General features: G+C 41.7%; 1 protein-coding gene across 3 annotated transcripts in view; it reads right to left on the bottom strand.

Moving 5' to 3' along the window:
• Positions 1-15,326, bottom strand: part of LANCL2 (LanC like glutathione S-transferase 2) — a 45,592-nt gene that overhangs the window by 12,651 nt on the left and 17,615 nt on the right. For all 3 annotated transcript variants that reach the window (XR_014028374.1, XM_081342925.1, XM_081342926.1), the window contains exons 3-5: positions 12,562-12,769; positions 11,406-11,553; positions 9,821-9,967 (exon numbers count right to left, since the gene is read on the bottom strand). Coding sequence is in view for 2 of the 3 variants with exons in the window: in XM_081342925.1 (XP_081199051.1) it covers positions 9,821-9,967; positions 11,406-11,553; positions 12,562-12,769 (503 nt within the window). In the remaining variant the exon portion in view is untranslated. The remainder of the gene's footprint in view (positions 1-9,820; positions 9,968-11,405; positions 11,554-12,561; positions 12,770-15,326) is intronic.

The raw sequence follows: 15,326 nt of genomic DNA, 5'->3' as shown, positions 1-15,326 counted from the left end.
ATCAATTTATAAAAGCCATGCTGCTTCCATGAAGTCCACAACCATCTCGAAAAAATGTCTGGAAGCATCTTATGAATTGTCCTTGATAGCAGCTAAATGAAATAAGCGTCAGACAATCATTGAAGAAGTCATGATCCCTTTGCCGTTACAAATGCTTCAATTCTCTTTGATGGAAAAATGGCTGATGCTATTCATAATATTCCATATTCTGATAACACTATCCAAAGACAAATACAAGATATGGCCACAGATGTTATTCAACAAGTGGTGGAAAAGATCACAGCAGCAGAAAAATTTGCATTGCAATTGGATGAAAGTACTGACATCACTGGTGAAGTGCAATTAATTGTCTTTGTGCGTGTTCCTGATTCAGACGATGTACTGGAACACGTATTATTTTGCCGCCCACTACCTGGCAGAATGACTGGGGAAGAAATATTCACAATAATAGACAATTTTTTCAGTGAATATGGAATATTATGGATTCGGTGTGTAGGAATTTGTTCTGATGGTGCAGTAGCTATTACAGGAAGAGCTTCGGGGGCAACAGCACAAGCTGAGGCAAGAAAGAGTTCCATTGTTTCAAATCATTGCATCTTGAATAGACATGCACTTGCTTCTAAATGGATGAGCCCAGTGTTACACAAGAGTTTGGAGGATACTGCAAAAATAATAAATTTCATCAAAAGCCAGCCATTGAATGGACGTTTATTCTGGTAATTATGCAAGTATTTGGATTCTGAGCATAGCACTCTTCTCTTTCATACAGAAGTATGTTGGTTGTCAAGAGGTGAAACATTATTGAGATTATTTGAGCTACGAGATGAAATGGACCTGTTCCTGACAAATGTTTCATCACCCCTAGCAGAAAAGTTTGAAAATGTCTTCTGAGTATCCTGCCTTGCCTATTTGGCTGACATATTTAAAAAGCTAAATGGACTTTCAGTTTGCCATCACCGCGCCACAGATGCTGGAAGATGAGCTCCACCTTTCGCATCTAAATTTGTCCTGCTGGGGACCATGGAAAGGGTCAAAAGTTGCCCTGTAGGGGCAACGAGCAAGAAGGGGACCCACGCTTGATCGCAGGAGGGTGGCAGTCCTTCTGTTTGATCCAGGGAAGCCCTCCAAACCAGCAGGGGAAAGACCAGCCATAGCAATATGGCTCACTACTAAACTGCTGACAGCCAAAGTCAAAATCACCACCAAGCACCTTTAAAGCAACATGGATGAAACTGGGTGAGATCTGATCCTAAGACTTTAAGTATTTTTTCCTGTAAAAGCTGCCCAAAGTATTTTTCCCCCTGTGAGGAGAGAGGGAAGGGAATTTCTACCCCACCTTCTAAGAAAAGCGGCAATTAACTACCCAGGGGAAACAGAGCAACTATAAGAACAATTTTAATCTAATTGGATGTATATGCTTTTGAAACTTGGGAACTAAAAGTGTTCCCATTCTTACTGGAGATGTTTGTTTTTATCTAAAAAAAGAAATGACTTGAAAAACTATCATAAAAACTTTGGCCTTAAAAAGCTTTAAACGGCGTCATTGACATTTTGTGGCAAAGTATGGCATTACAATTTGTTATTGCCTAAAAAAGACTTGGCTTGAAGCCCAAACTCCAGAAATTTTTTTTCTTGACCTTGACAGTTACCACCTGTGAAAAACTCAGCTGCAAAGAAGGAACTTCTGGGCGGCATATCTGGCCTGTTTGAACTGTGAATGTAAACTTTTACTGACTTTCAGAGCTACAGGTGAAACTCGAAAAATTAGAATATCATGCAAAAGTTCATTTATTTCAGTAATGCAACTTAAAAGGGGAAACTAATATATGAGATAGACTCATTACATGCAAAGCAAGATAGTTCAAGCCGTGATTTGTCATAATGGTGATGATTATGGCGTACAGCTCATGAAAGATGTTTTTATTTAGTTGATAAAAATAATAACTGTATTAGCCTAATATGAGATAGTAGATATTAAGGGAAAAAGAGAGGAAATATCTGATGTTGTTAACTTGAGATTTATACTAAAGACTTTTCTGTTATTGAACTATTGATTAACCTGGTCGCCGCAGGGCCATGGTCATAACATGTTTGTTATGAAAGACAAAGTTTGTGCTTTCCACAAAAAAATCTCCCTGTAGATAGAACAAATAAAAAAAGGAAATACTGCATCATTTCCCAATGTGTCAGACTTTATTGAACTAAATTATATTGTTGACACTGAAGACATTGAAACTACCATCAAAAGTCATTTGGAAAAACTGCACAGAGTTTGCGTTGTATTTTCCATTTGTGTCAAGAGGATGTGATACTAGAATTTGCTGGATTACATCACCCTTCATTATGGACAATGTTGTGAACTCTGACCTTTCCTCTCCAGAGCAAGAAGCACATCTGGAATTGACATCAAGCCACAATTTGAAAGAACTTTTGAATGAAAAAACACTGACTGAGTTCTGGAGCCAAGTTGCAAAACTGTACCTGGAAGTTGGGGGAAAGGCTATCGCAGCCTTATTGCCATTTGATTCCACATACATGTGCAAGAAGGCATTTTGTTCATCAACATGTATAAAAACTAAGGAAAGGAATTGTCTTCAACTGACTTAATTCTGTCAGTAAGCACTCTCCAGCCAGAAGTGCAAAGATTAATGGCAGAGAAGCAGACACAAGTTTCCCATTAAAAGTGTGGTAAGTGGGTGTACTTTATCACTATTTCCCCTTTTTTTGGTCATTATGTTTTTGACACCTTGCTAAGCCACTGGTAGTATTTGAATATTGCCATGTCCTAAAGGTGGTACAGTCTGTGAAAAGGTTGAAAAGCCCTCTTAGGGAATTTGAAGAGTAAAGGAGCAAGCAGCTTCTTCATTTATTCGTTAAATGGATAAAATGATCCATCCTGAAGCTAAAACTCAGGCTCTTGATGTTGTGACACACAAATGAAACAGGATTGCAAGTCAGTAACAATGTAGGCTATACCAATTAGTCACTGACATTTGATCCATTTGGAAGCAACAAACCACAATCCTGGGTTTGCATCTCATATATGCTACTACTGATAGGACTAAGTCATCTCTTCGTCTTTCTATAATACCTTAAGCTCTTCTATCTCATAATGTGTGCACAGTATATTTGGGGTCCAACCACAATGTGTTAATCCTTAGTTGAACATTTCCACTCCACTGTCTGGAGCCAATGTAGATGCCTTCTCCTTTTTCTTAACAGCCCCGCTTATATCAATAACTGGCCAATGGCAGGCTGCAAAAGCAGCAGTTCAAGAATGACTTTGCTCTGGGCAGACAAGTGATGGCAAATATTTCATTTCAGCCAGGGCTTCTCTTTGTATTGCTTTAAATCCATTTTAAGCTCTTGACCATCAATAAGAAACAGACCAATACAAACAGCAAAAGTGGCTTGAGTGCAGGATCAGAGTACTGGAGAGGCAATGTTTATCCTAGAACTTAGGCATGAGCTGTCCTCCAAAACTGACTAATGGTCATCTTGCTCACTATTCAGAATGGTTCTGAACAGGGGTAAGTGGCCTTTTCCACAATGCTGAGAAACTGCCAGTCACTAGTAAAATAGCTTCCCTTCCCAAACAATGGTTTTCCAGTAAAATCAAGCTCTGTGCTCTCTCAATAGAGCAATATTTCAAAGTGGAGCATAGTCTGAAAAGTAGACAGCTGCTGACCAAAAGTGACCATTAGGAAATTAATGACCAAAAAACAAATACATGAAACATCATGAAATCCTTGGTCCTGAGGTTGTTTGCTTGAGATGTTTCACTCAACTATGCAGTGTCATTTGTGCTAGTGAGTGTGGCATTTGAGCCTGCAGTAGCTTATCCTGCCAGTGTTGGTAATTCTGTGATTATGGTATTGTTAATGGTTAGTTTGGTGTTAGTTCTGTGTAAGCCCCCCCCCAAAAGCTGGTCCCTCAGGAAAGTAAGACTATTGAATCCACTTGATTGAATCAAAATAACTGTTATGGAGAAGTGGTTGCAGGAGAGTCAGGTGGAATCTGAAGACCCTGCGCAAAGCACAAAGCTCTTCTTTCATTTTCCCCAAGCCTCAGCCCTCAACCAATCCACAGGCAGCCAATATGATGCCATGAAGATGTTTTGAGATGCTGAGGTGCTAGGCAGATAACAGATCACTCTCAGGGCATGATGGCCTTGGAATAAGGCTGGAACTGTTTGGGAGTCTGCTTCATCTCCGAAGACAAGCTCCGTCCCTAATTTCCAAGCGTTACAGCAAAGCGAAAGCACCCCAAATATGCTAACGTTCTTCCCTGCTGTAACAGAATGGCAGGGGCAATCTTCTTCTTGGCTGCCCTAAATAGTGGTTCTTATACTCCTTATCCCCTTCATGGATTACTGCCTTGTCGTGGCGAAGGGGCTTGCGTAATTCAATGAAGCTATGAGCTATGCCGTGCAGGGCCACCCAAGACAGAAAGGTCATAGCAGAGAGTTCTGACAAAACGTGATCCACTGGAGAATGAAATGGCAACCCACTCCAGTATCTTTGCCATGAAAACCCTATGGACAGTACCAAAAGGCAAAACGATATGACGCTGGAAGATGAGCCCCTCAGGTCGGAAGGCGTCCAATATGCTACTGGGGAAGAGCAGAGGGCTAGTACTAGTAGCGCCAGAAAGAATGAAGCGACTGGGCCAAAGCCGAAAGGACGCTCAGCTGTGGATATGTCTGGTGGTGAAAGGAAAGTCCGACGCTGTAAAGATTTTTTCTCCATAGGAACCTGGAATGTAAGATCCATGAATCAAGGAAAGCTGGACGTGGTCAAACAAGAGATGACAAGACTAAACATTGACATCTTAGGTATCAGCGAACTAAAATGGACAGGAATGGGTGAATTTAATTCAGATGACCATCAGGTATACTACTGCGGGCAAGAATCCCTCAAAAGAAATGGAGTAGCCTTCATAGTCAATAAAAAAATAGGAAAAGCAATACTGGGATACAATCCTCAAAATGACAGAATGATCTCAGTTCGAATCCAAGGCAAACCATTCAATATCACAGTAGTCCAAGTCTATGCCCCAACCACCGGTGCTGAAGAGGATGAAATTGACCGGTTCTATGAAGCCCTACAGCACCTTATAGAACTAACACCCAGAAATGATGTCCTTATCATCATGGGGGATTGGAATGCTAAAGTAGGAAGCCAAAAGATAACTGGAATAACAGGCAAGTTTGGCCTTGGAGTACAAAATGAAGCAGGGCACAGGCTGATAGAATTTTGTCAAGAGAATACGATGGTCATAGCAAACACTCTTTTCCAACAACCCAAGAGACGGCTTTACACATGGACATCACCAGACGGTCAACACAGAAATCAGATTGACTATATGCTCTGCAGCCAAAGATGGAGAAGCTCTATACAGTCAGTAAAAACAAGACCAGGAGCTGACTGTGGCTCAGACCATGAGCTTCTTGTTGCAAAGTTTAGGCTTAAATTAAAGAAAGTAGGGAAAAGCGCTAGGCCAGTCAGGTATGAATTAAATCATATCCCTGTTCAATATACAGTAGAGGTGACAAATAGATTTAAGGAATTAGATCTGATAGACAGAGTGCCTGAAGAACTATGGACAGAGGTTCGCAACATTGTACAACAGGTAGCAACCAAAACCATCCCAAAGAAAAAGAAATGCAAGAAAGCAAAATGGCTGTCTGAGGAAGCTTTGCAAATAGCTGAGGAAAGGAGGGAAGCGAAAGGCAAGGGAGAAAAAGAAAGATATGCCCAATTAAATGCAGAATTCCAAAGAATAGCTAGAAGAGATAAGAATGCCTTCTTAAATGAACAATGCAAAGAAATAGAAGAAAACAATAGAATAGGGAGGACCAGAGATCTTTTCAAGAAAATTGGAGAGATGAAAGGAACGTTTCATGCAAAAATGGGCATGATAAAGGACCAAAATGGCAGGGACCTAACAGAGGCCGAAGAGATTAAGAAGAGGTGGCAAAATTACACAGAAGAACTATACAAGAATGAGCTTAACGTCCCTGATAATCACAATGAGGTGGTCACTGACCTCGAGCCAGACATCCTAGAATGTGAAGTGAAGTGGGCCTTAGAAAAGCTGAGCAACAACAAAGCTAGTGGAGGTGACAGTATTCCAGCTGAGCTATTCAAAATCTTAAAAGATGATGCAGTAAAAGTGCTACACTCAATTTGCCAGCAAATTTGGAAAACTCAACAGTGGCCACAGGATTGGAAAAGATCAGTTTACATTCCAATTCCAAAGAAAGGCAGTGCCAAAGAATGTTCAAACTATCGCACCATTGCACTCATTTCTCATGCTAGTAAAGTTATGCTTAAAATTCTACAAGCTAGACTCCAGCAGTATGTGGATCGAGAACTACCAGAAGTACAGGCAGGATTTCGAAGAGGCAGAGGAACTAGAGATCAAATTGCTAACATACGCTGGATCATGGAGAAAGCTAGAGAGTTCCAGAAAAACATCTACTTCTGCTTCATTGACTATGCTAAAGCCTTTGATTGTGTGGATCATAACAAACTCTGGCAAGTCCTTAAAGAGATGGGCATACCAGACCATCTTATTTGTCTCTTGAGAAATCTATATGCGGGCCAAGAAGCAACAGTGAGAACTGGACAAGGAACCACTGATTGGTTCAAAATTGGGAAAGGAGTCCGGCAAGGCTGTATACTGTCGCCTTGCCTATTTAACTTATATGCAGAGCACATCATGAGAAAGGCAGGGCTAGATGAATCAAAAGTTGGAATTAAGATTGCTGGAAGAAACATCAACAACCTAAGATATGCAGATGATACCACTCTAATGGCAGAAAGTGAAGAAGAACTAAAGAGCCTCTTGTTGCGGGTGAAGAAGGAGAGTGCAAAACTTGGGTTGAAACTAAACATTAAGAAAACCAAGATCATGGCATCTGGCCCTCTCAATTCCTGGCAAATAGATGGGGAAGAAATGGAGGTAGTGACAGATTTTATTTTCCTGGGCTCCAAGATCACTGCAGATGGGGACTGTAGTCAAGAAATTAAAAGACGCTTGCTCCTCGGGAGGAAAGCCATGGCAAATCTAGACAGCACACTAAAAAGCAGAGACATCACCCTGTCAACAAAAGTGCGTATAGTCAAGGCTATGGTCTTTCCAGTTGCAATGTATGGCAGTGAAAGTTGGACCATAAGAAAGGCTGAGCGCCAAAGAATTGAAGCCTTTGAACTATGGTGCTGGAGAAGACTCCTGCGAGTTCCTTGGACTGCAAGGCGATCAAACCGGTCAGTCCTAGAGGAGATCAACCCTGACTGCTCTTTAGAAGGCCAGATCCTGAAGCTAAAACTCAAATACTTTGGCCACCTAATGAGAAGGAAGGACTCACTGGAGAAGAGCCTAATGCTGGGAAAGATTGAGGGCAATAGAAGAAGGGGACGACAGAGAATGAGGTGGCTGGATGGAGTCATTGAAGCAGTAGGCGTGAGTTTAGATGGACTCCAAAAGATGGTAGAGGACAGGAAGGCCTGGAGGAACATTGTCCATAGGGTCGCGATGGGTCGGACACGACTTCGCAACTAACAACAACAACAATACTCCTTATTCTGTTATAGATAATTCCTGTTTTTTTTCTTCAGCTACTAGGACTTTTGGTATACTTAAGATGGTCTGGAACAGGGGCATCAAACTCAATTTCACTGAAGACTGCATCAGCATTGTGGTGTACTCAGGGGGGCTGTGGCCCACTGGGCGGGCATGGCTGTGGTGGTCACAGCACACTGGGTGGGCATGGCTGGGGTGGCTGTGGCCACCTTGATGTTGCTCGTGGAGGGGATGCCTGTGGGGGCCGGGCAGGGTTGGAGGAGGCTTGACCTGTGGGGTGAGGCAAGGCAAGGCAGGGCTGCGGGACAAGGCAAGGCAAGGCAAGACAGGGGCGGCTGGCCTCTATGTGTGGGGGCCGATGGTGTCTGTCAGCAGCCACAGCCAGCCAGCCCCTTGACCTGTGCATTCTGGGGCTCTGCAGCCCACTGCAAATATTGGGCCAGCCCTCCAGCAGCAGGCAGAGTAGGGGGGGCGGCATGTGATGCAGACCACTGGACGTGCAGATCTTGGCCTTGGCCTGCGCGTGGAGCCTGTTCCCCTTGCACACCCGATGCACCTTGGCCTGCATTGGGCCACCAGCAGCTTGTGCAGGGCCATTAGGCTGCTACTGCCGCCTAGCACGCCTGGCCCACCCACCACAAAGGAAGTGAAACGGCTGGCTAGCAAGCTCGAGTAGAGGTGGTAGAGCCCGCCCACACCCAGCAAGCAAAAGGCTACCCCGAGCAGGGAAAGCCGGATCTCCATTGGTGCCATGCCCCCCCCAGTCCCAACTAGGATTGCGTGCCTCCCCATCTCTGCTGGGCCTTCATGCTGGGCGGCCTGCAGCTCTGGGCGATGGCCTAATTTACCTGCATGAGCGGCTGGCAGCTGCGGCAGGTACCGAGGTGCACGAGGGGAATACGTTTCACACATGGGCCAAGAGTAAGATCCTCGAGGGGGCTGAGATGAACTGTGGTGACCTGCTTTCCAACCAAAAAGAGATGGGACAGAGTAGGTGTGTCTGGCAGTCTGCATCACATGCACGACTCCACGTGCTGTGACTCCACATGCTGCTGGTGCCACCACAACACTGCTGCTGGAGGGTCGGCCCAGTATTCACAGCAGGCTATGCAGCTCCTGCTGCCGGATGCCATCAGCCCCTGTGCACTGCCTATTGCCTTGGGGTCCACCGAACTGGGTGGGGCCAGGGAAGTGGGGACCAGTCCCTCACTGTCTCCGGGACATCCCTGGGGGGGCAAATATCTCTCTACATGGGGCTGCCCTTGAAAACCACCTGGAGGCTTCAGCTGGTGCAGAATGCAGCTGCACGGGTAGTGATGGGAGCTCCCCGATACTCCCATATAACACCTCTGCTCCATGACCTGCATTGGTTACCGGTTGCCCTCCGGGTGAGATTTAAGGTGCTGGTACTTACCTTTAAAGCCCTACATGGCTTAGGGCCGGGATACTTGTAGGACCATCTGCTACTGGGAACGAATTCCCATCGCCCAGTACGCTCACACAGAGAAGGCCTCCTCAGGGTACCGTCGGATAGACAATGTCGGCTGGCGAACCCCAGGGGAAGGGCCTTCTCTGTGGGAGCGCCAGTCCAATGGAATCAGCCCCCCCCCGAGCTTCGGATGACCCAAGATCTCCAGTCCTTTCGCCGCGGCCTCAAAACACTCCTTTTCCACCTGGCTGACCTGGACTGACAGACATTTTAATTATGTTTACAATTTTTAATTTATTTTTAATTTTTAATTTTAGTTTATTGCACAGATGACTTTAATTTTAATTTTATCTTAATTTCTGTTATATGTTATTGTTGTTAGCCGCCCTGAGTCCTTCGGGAGATAGGGCGGGATATAAGTCCCATTAATAAATAAAATAAATAATAAATAAGTATCAGCCAATCGCAGGCTGGATCTGGCCCGTGGATCTTGTGTTTGACATGTCTGGTCTGGAGGGTTCTCCAAGTTTGGATTAACACCAGTCAAAAAAAATCACACAGAAAAACAATATGGTAATCAAGGAACAACCAAGAAGAAAACCACATTCCTACCAACATTGGAACGGAAACTATTGTAAATAAACAGGGGGCAAACCCCACACTCACAAGAACTGATGATGTTACCTAGTTGGGTAATGAAACATCTGAACTGCGAGCAAACAACCAAGCTCAAAAAACACCAAGGACTCAACTGTTCAACCTTGAACTACATATATTCTCTTCTATTGTAAGATGGAACATCACCTGCATAAGCATATAGTAAATCCCAGCCACACCATGGGCTGCCCCCACATACTGTTTCCGGTGCCACTGGTACAGCAATGGGCACCGTTCATTCTTTCGTTCTTCTCTGGAAAAGTTTTTCCCTGATTGAATGATGGATTCCACAACCTAATGCAGACAGAGGAGGAAAAAGAAGAACAATCTACAAGTACACTATTCTTTTAATTTAATTATTTTCCCTAAATTGTGCAAACATTTTCTTGCAGTGCTTGTGTTCTCTAAGAAGTTCCTTGGATACAGCACTTGAGATTTCCTATGATATCATGTCATTGTTTCTATATAATGTAATGTTTTATCACCCACAAAATCACTTTATTCACCAAGCTAGAGGGGATACTAAAATATCTAAGCTTGCTGGAATGCTGATACATTACCTATTCAGACAGCATTTTTACTATCACTAATTTCCTGGCTTTCTGGGCTATTTTGAAACCGCTGAAAGGTTTATCTTGTTATTACTAGTTTTTGTAAGTTTTCAAGAAGGCTATATGCTGGAAAACAAGGATCATCCATCTTTGGTTAAGACGTCCCCTAATAAAACAGTAATACATGGGACCTTTTGGTTAATTTTCTGAAAACTAAGCATTCTCCTTTCCTGCTCTTGAAAGCTGATATTAAGTTATTAACTTCATCATTACCATTGACACTAATAGGGAGTATTTCCAGGTTTCAAAAGGCAATGTGGATGTTTCCATGAGCCACTTTATCCTTTGGTACATATTATGACCTTTAATACTGTGCACCCCCAAAATGCACTGCAACAAAAAGCAGAACCCATTGTACCAAAGAAGACGAATGGCAGAAAGAGGATAAAGTGAGTTATAAAATAGAACAGAGCAAGAGGGAAGTCATACCACCAAGGACTGTATCTGTCTCCCTCTTCTACCTTTTTTGGGAGTACACAGGCATGGACAGCAATATCATGAGGGCATTGCTTTGGACTATTTGGGAATTCCAAAGGTTTAGAGGCAAAATAGATACTTTAAAGTAAAAAATAAAAGTCCAAACTGGATGGCTATGAGAGATTTGTTATCTTAAGCCAACCTAAAAAAATGAAAAGCAACTCCCCTCCTGATTGCTTCTGAGCTGTGGTTTCAAAATAAAACATTCGGGAAAAGATAAAGAAAGATTTGGGTGGTGCAGCACAGTTCAGCACAATCAAACTGCTGGATGAGACATACACAAAGGAGAGAGGAACTGGAAAACCAAAGAAAGCACTATGAACATCTAGAAATATCCTCCTTTCCAAAGCAGATAATTCAAGTTGAAATCTCTGGAATATCACTGAAAGAAAGAAAAAGCATACAATATTGGATTTAAGTGACCATTTGTGGGGAAGTGGTATCCTTTAAATTAAACTGTCTACAACATTCAAATTGAATTAGGCGATTAGGCAAATGATGTAAATTGATACAAATGTCAACTGGAAAAGTCTTTTGTTTATTCTTTGGAAACTGAAATCCCACACATAATGATAGCAAATCCTACATAGAAAAACAGCTGAATGGAGATCTACAGAATTAAGATTTTATTGTATTTCCCTTACCTCTTTGATTACTGACTGTGGCACTGTCTCAGGACCAATTTCAGTATTCAGATAAAGCAAAGCATACAGGTAACCAGATCTTCCATAAAGCAACTCATCTGGAAGATCAGACTCTGAAGCAAGGACTATTCTCTGGAGCTGCAAAAGTCTGTGCAAACCAGAATTGAGAAAAGTATGCAATAAAACTCTAATATTTACATTAAATCTCAGATGTGATTATGGGATGTGTTCTTGTAAGTCTTCACATGATTACCAGAGTAAGCAAAAGCTGGCCTCCATTGAAAATTCTCTTGCATTTCAAATGTGTTTGAGTTATATCTAGTTGGAAACGGCTAGAGCAGTGTTAGAAAATTCCTGGGGGATGGGGGTACAGAGGTGAAAAACTAGCTAATTACAACAAATTTGTCCACATAAAATGTCATAGATGGTGTAATACATGTAAAAGTGGACAGAGCTTGTAGTTTTTGGAAGCTCCCCCATAGATGCCCCTGGCAGCCAGATGTTTTGGAAGACAACTCTACTGATTCCAACCTCATTTATTTCCGATGAAGCACATTTGGAATCTTATCTTTATTACTCTTTATGTTTCACAAAACTCCCAAACCTTATTATTAGGACATGAAGAAGTTCCATGTAAATGAGAGATATTATTTGCAAAAGTACTGGCAGAGATTAATCTCCCACCTGGCATGGATTAATTGGCAACTGATTAAAATTCTAAATATAAATGTCAATAGAAGGGTGGAATCTCTATGAGCCAATCAACCATCCAATGTAGAAGCAAGAAAGAACATAAAGAATGCAAATATCAAACACTTGGTCTTTATGACTCTTCAAATATGACTGTTGTCAATTTCAAAGTAGCTGAATAACAGGAAGATTTTCCAAAAGCCTCAAGATCAGAATATTAATTTCCATATTTTAAACAATTAGAATAAAAAAATTAAGATACACAAAATTAAAATAGGTTATTATTTGGCACAGAAAAAATGACAATGAGGACAAAGTGCTCTATCATCATTTGATAGGGGGATTACTGGGAGATTACTGGGACTGCTTGCCAGTAATCATCTGCCCGAAACAATCCGAAAGGCAGTCTTATACCAAGGAATATTTAGTTGACCTAAGTCTTTTTGTCCTAGTCAAGCTCACTCACTTGGTCACACATTCCTTGGATTCACTATCATTTTTCATCTTGTGATACACAACTGCTCCCACTGCCAAAGGTCCAGCATCACCACAAAGAAACGTAACTCTTCTTCCATTCAGATTACGTAGGATTCTCTTCACATAATCCAGGGATCTCTGTAGATGAGCGGGCTCCTTTGTCACACGATATAGCTGAAGATACAAGAGGGCTATGCCTGAAATTGCCATATAGAAAGATGGAATACTTAGTGGTTTTCTCTACATTTTTGATCCCACATCTGATACACTGGAGGCATCATTCATGTACACATCTAAATCCAGTAGTTTAACCTATGTTAAGGACCAGGCCTGTCACTAAACTATCACATGACATAAATATAATTCCTTACAGGTTGTTTTTTTTTACTTTGACCTCTTTTTGCCTTCTCTCTATAACTCTCTATTGCTCCTCTTGTAGGAAACTGTAAGAATTGGATTTTGCTAAAAAACCTAAGAGAATAGTCAGTCTGAATCAGACTTGTGAAATATCCATATCACTGTTTCAATGCTGATACATTGTGATTACCACATTCTGGGCCAGTTGCAAATTCCACATTATTTTCAAGGGGTGCAATTGTAGAAAGCCATACTTCATGTTACCCAGAATGTGTCACCCACAGCATGTCAATCTTCCTCAGAAAAGGATGCAATTGGTTATTAGCCCAAACTTATCAAAATCCCCCTTTTGGGGCTCCCAGATCAAAATAGGTTTCTTACAGGAAAGTTCAGTTTCATCCAGAAGAGGATTGAGCACCTATAAAAGCCGTGGTGACGCAGTGATTAGAATCCAGTATTGCAGGCTAATTCTGCTGACTGCCAGTTTGGTTCTCACTGGCTTAAAGTTGACTCAGCCTTCCATCCTTCTGAGATTGGTAAAATGAGGACCTAGAATGTTGGGGGCAATATGCTGATTCTGTAAACCCCCTATAGAGGGCTGTAAAGCACTGTGAAGCGGTATATAGGTCTTATTGCTATTGCTATTGCTATAATCACGAAGAGCTCGGATTTGTTTGAATTTATCTTTAGATTGTTTTCCAGCATCAGATTATTAAAAACTAAAACATGTACAATAGAAGCTCTTGAAACAGCCTATCTTGAACTTTCAGGAAAGAAGTGCAACTGGGGATCATTATGTACTGGTAGAGCTGGCGACATATCAATGTATAGTTTTCATAGATACTAAATAAGAACGAGATCAACCATGCAGTATTTCACAGGATAATTCCCAAAGAGGTATCTCCGAAGATCACCTTCTGATAGCACTGTAAAAAGGAGAACCACTTGAACTCAAGCTGTTCAGATATTCAGGGGTCTCAACAGAATTCCTATTTCTCTGTTTTGTTTTCAGTCCCTGATGCGTTTTGTCTATTAGGCCTACCAAATCCAAAGTGGGAAAATGCACTGGCTTCAAATGATGGCAGTACTTGTTTGATTGTTCAGAAAATAAGAGTACCTGGGCTCTAAAACTAGATCAAGTATTTGAAAAATATCCTGTAAATGATAATTCACTTCTGTGCTACTGCCAAGAAAATTACTTGGGTATGTGCACACAATTATCAAGAATCCTTAACTCAAAGAAGACTTTATTTTAATCCACTGACAGATTCATGACTCTAGATCAACATTTCTCAATTGGTGTCCTTCAGAAGTATGAGGATTAGGGACTTATAGACCCAATACCATGAAATGAATCAGGTATACTTTAGATAGCTTAACATATAGACCAAAAATGCTACTACTAATTATATGGATTTGTGTATAATAATCATTGTTTTCTAGAGTGGTACCTTGGTATTCGACTGCTTCAAAACCCATTGAATTTGGTACTCAATGCATTTTGACACAAAAGTGGAATGGAATGGTATGGAACAGAACGGAACAGAACAACAGAATAATTCTTTATTGGCCAAGTGTGACAGGATACACAAGGAATATCTGCGCTATATAAGCTCTTAGTGTATACACAAACAACAAAGTGGTAAGTCATGACTGTAAAGATACAGTTATAAGTCATGATACAAACAAATGTTAAATTGTAAGATATCAATTAGGAGAAGATAATACGTAAGATGAGAAGATAAGAATGATAATGGCAATACAGGTAGTCCTTGACTTATCAGCACAATTGAGCCCAACATTTCTGTTACTAAGTGAAACAATTATTAAGTGAATTTTGCCATTTTATGTCCTTTCTTTCCATGGTTGTTAAGTGAATCACTGCAGTTGTTAAGTTAGTATCATGGTTGTTAAGTGAAACTAGCTTCCCCATTGACTTTGCCTGTAAGAAGGTCGTAAGAAAGACACTGCAGCAGTCATAATATGAACCAGTTGCGAAGCATCTGAATTTTGATCATGATCACGGGGATGCTGCAACGGTTGCAAGTGTGAAAAATGATCATAAGTCACTTTCTTCAGTGCTGTTGCAACTTTGAATGGTCACTGAATGAACTGTTGTAAGTTGAGGATTACCAGTACAGCCCTATTATGTGGGTAAATATCTTTAAGCAATGTTGTGGGAATTAGGTGTTTAGCAGACTGATGGCACAGGGAAGGGGTGTTGTCTAACCTGAACGCCTTTTCTCAGCATGATGGAGAATCCACGAATGGGTTAACTCTGTCTTCCTGCCCAATTAGACTAAGTCAGTCAAACTTGCCACGCCTCTCCTGGGCCAGGACACCTCCCAGTTACGATGAAGGTGAAGCAAATGACAAACAGTCTGATGTGTTGGCTCC

Source organism: Vipera berus (genome assembly GCF_964194415.1).
Source record: "Vipera berus genome assembly, chromosome: Z".
In the NCBI taxonomy this organism is placed as follows: domain Eukaryota; kingdom Metazoa; phylum Chordata; class Lepidosauria; order Squamata; family Viperidae; genus Vipera; species Vipera berus.
Note: the sequence above shows the minus strand (reverse complement) of the source record. Positions and strands in the feature narration are given on the sequence as shown.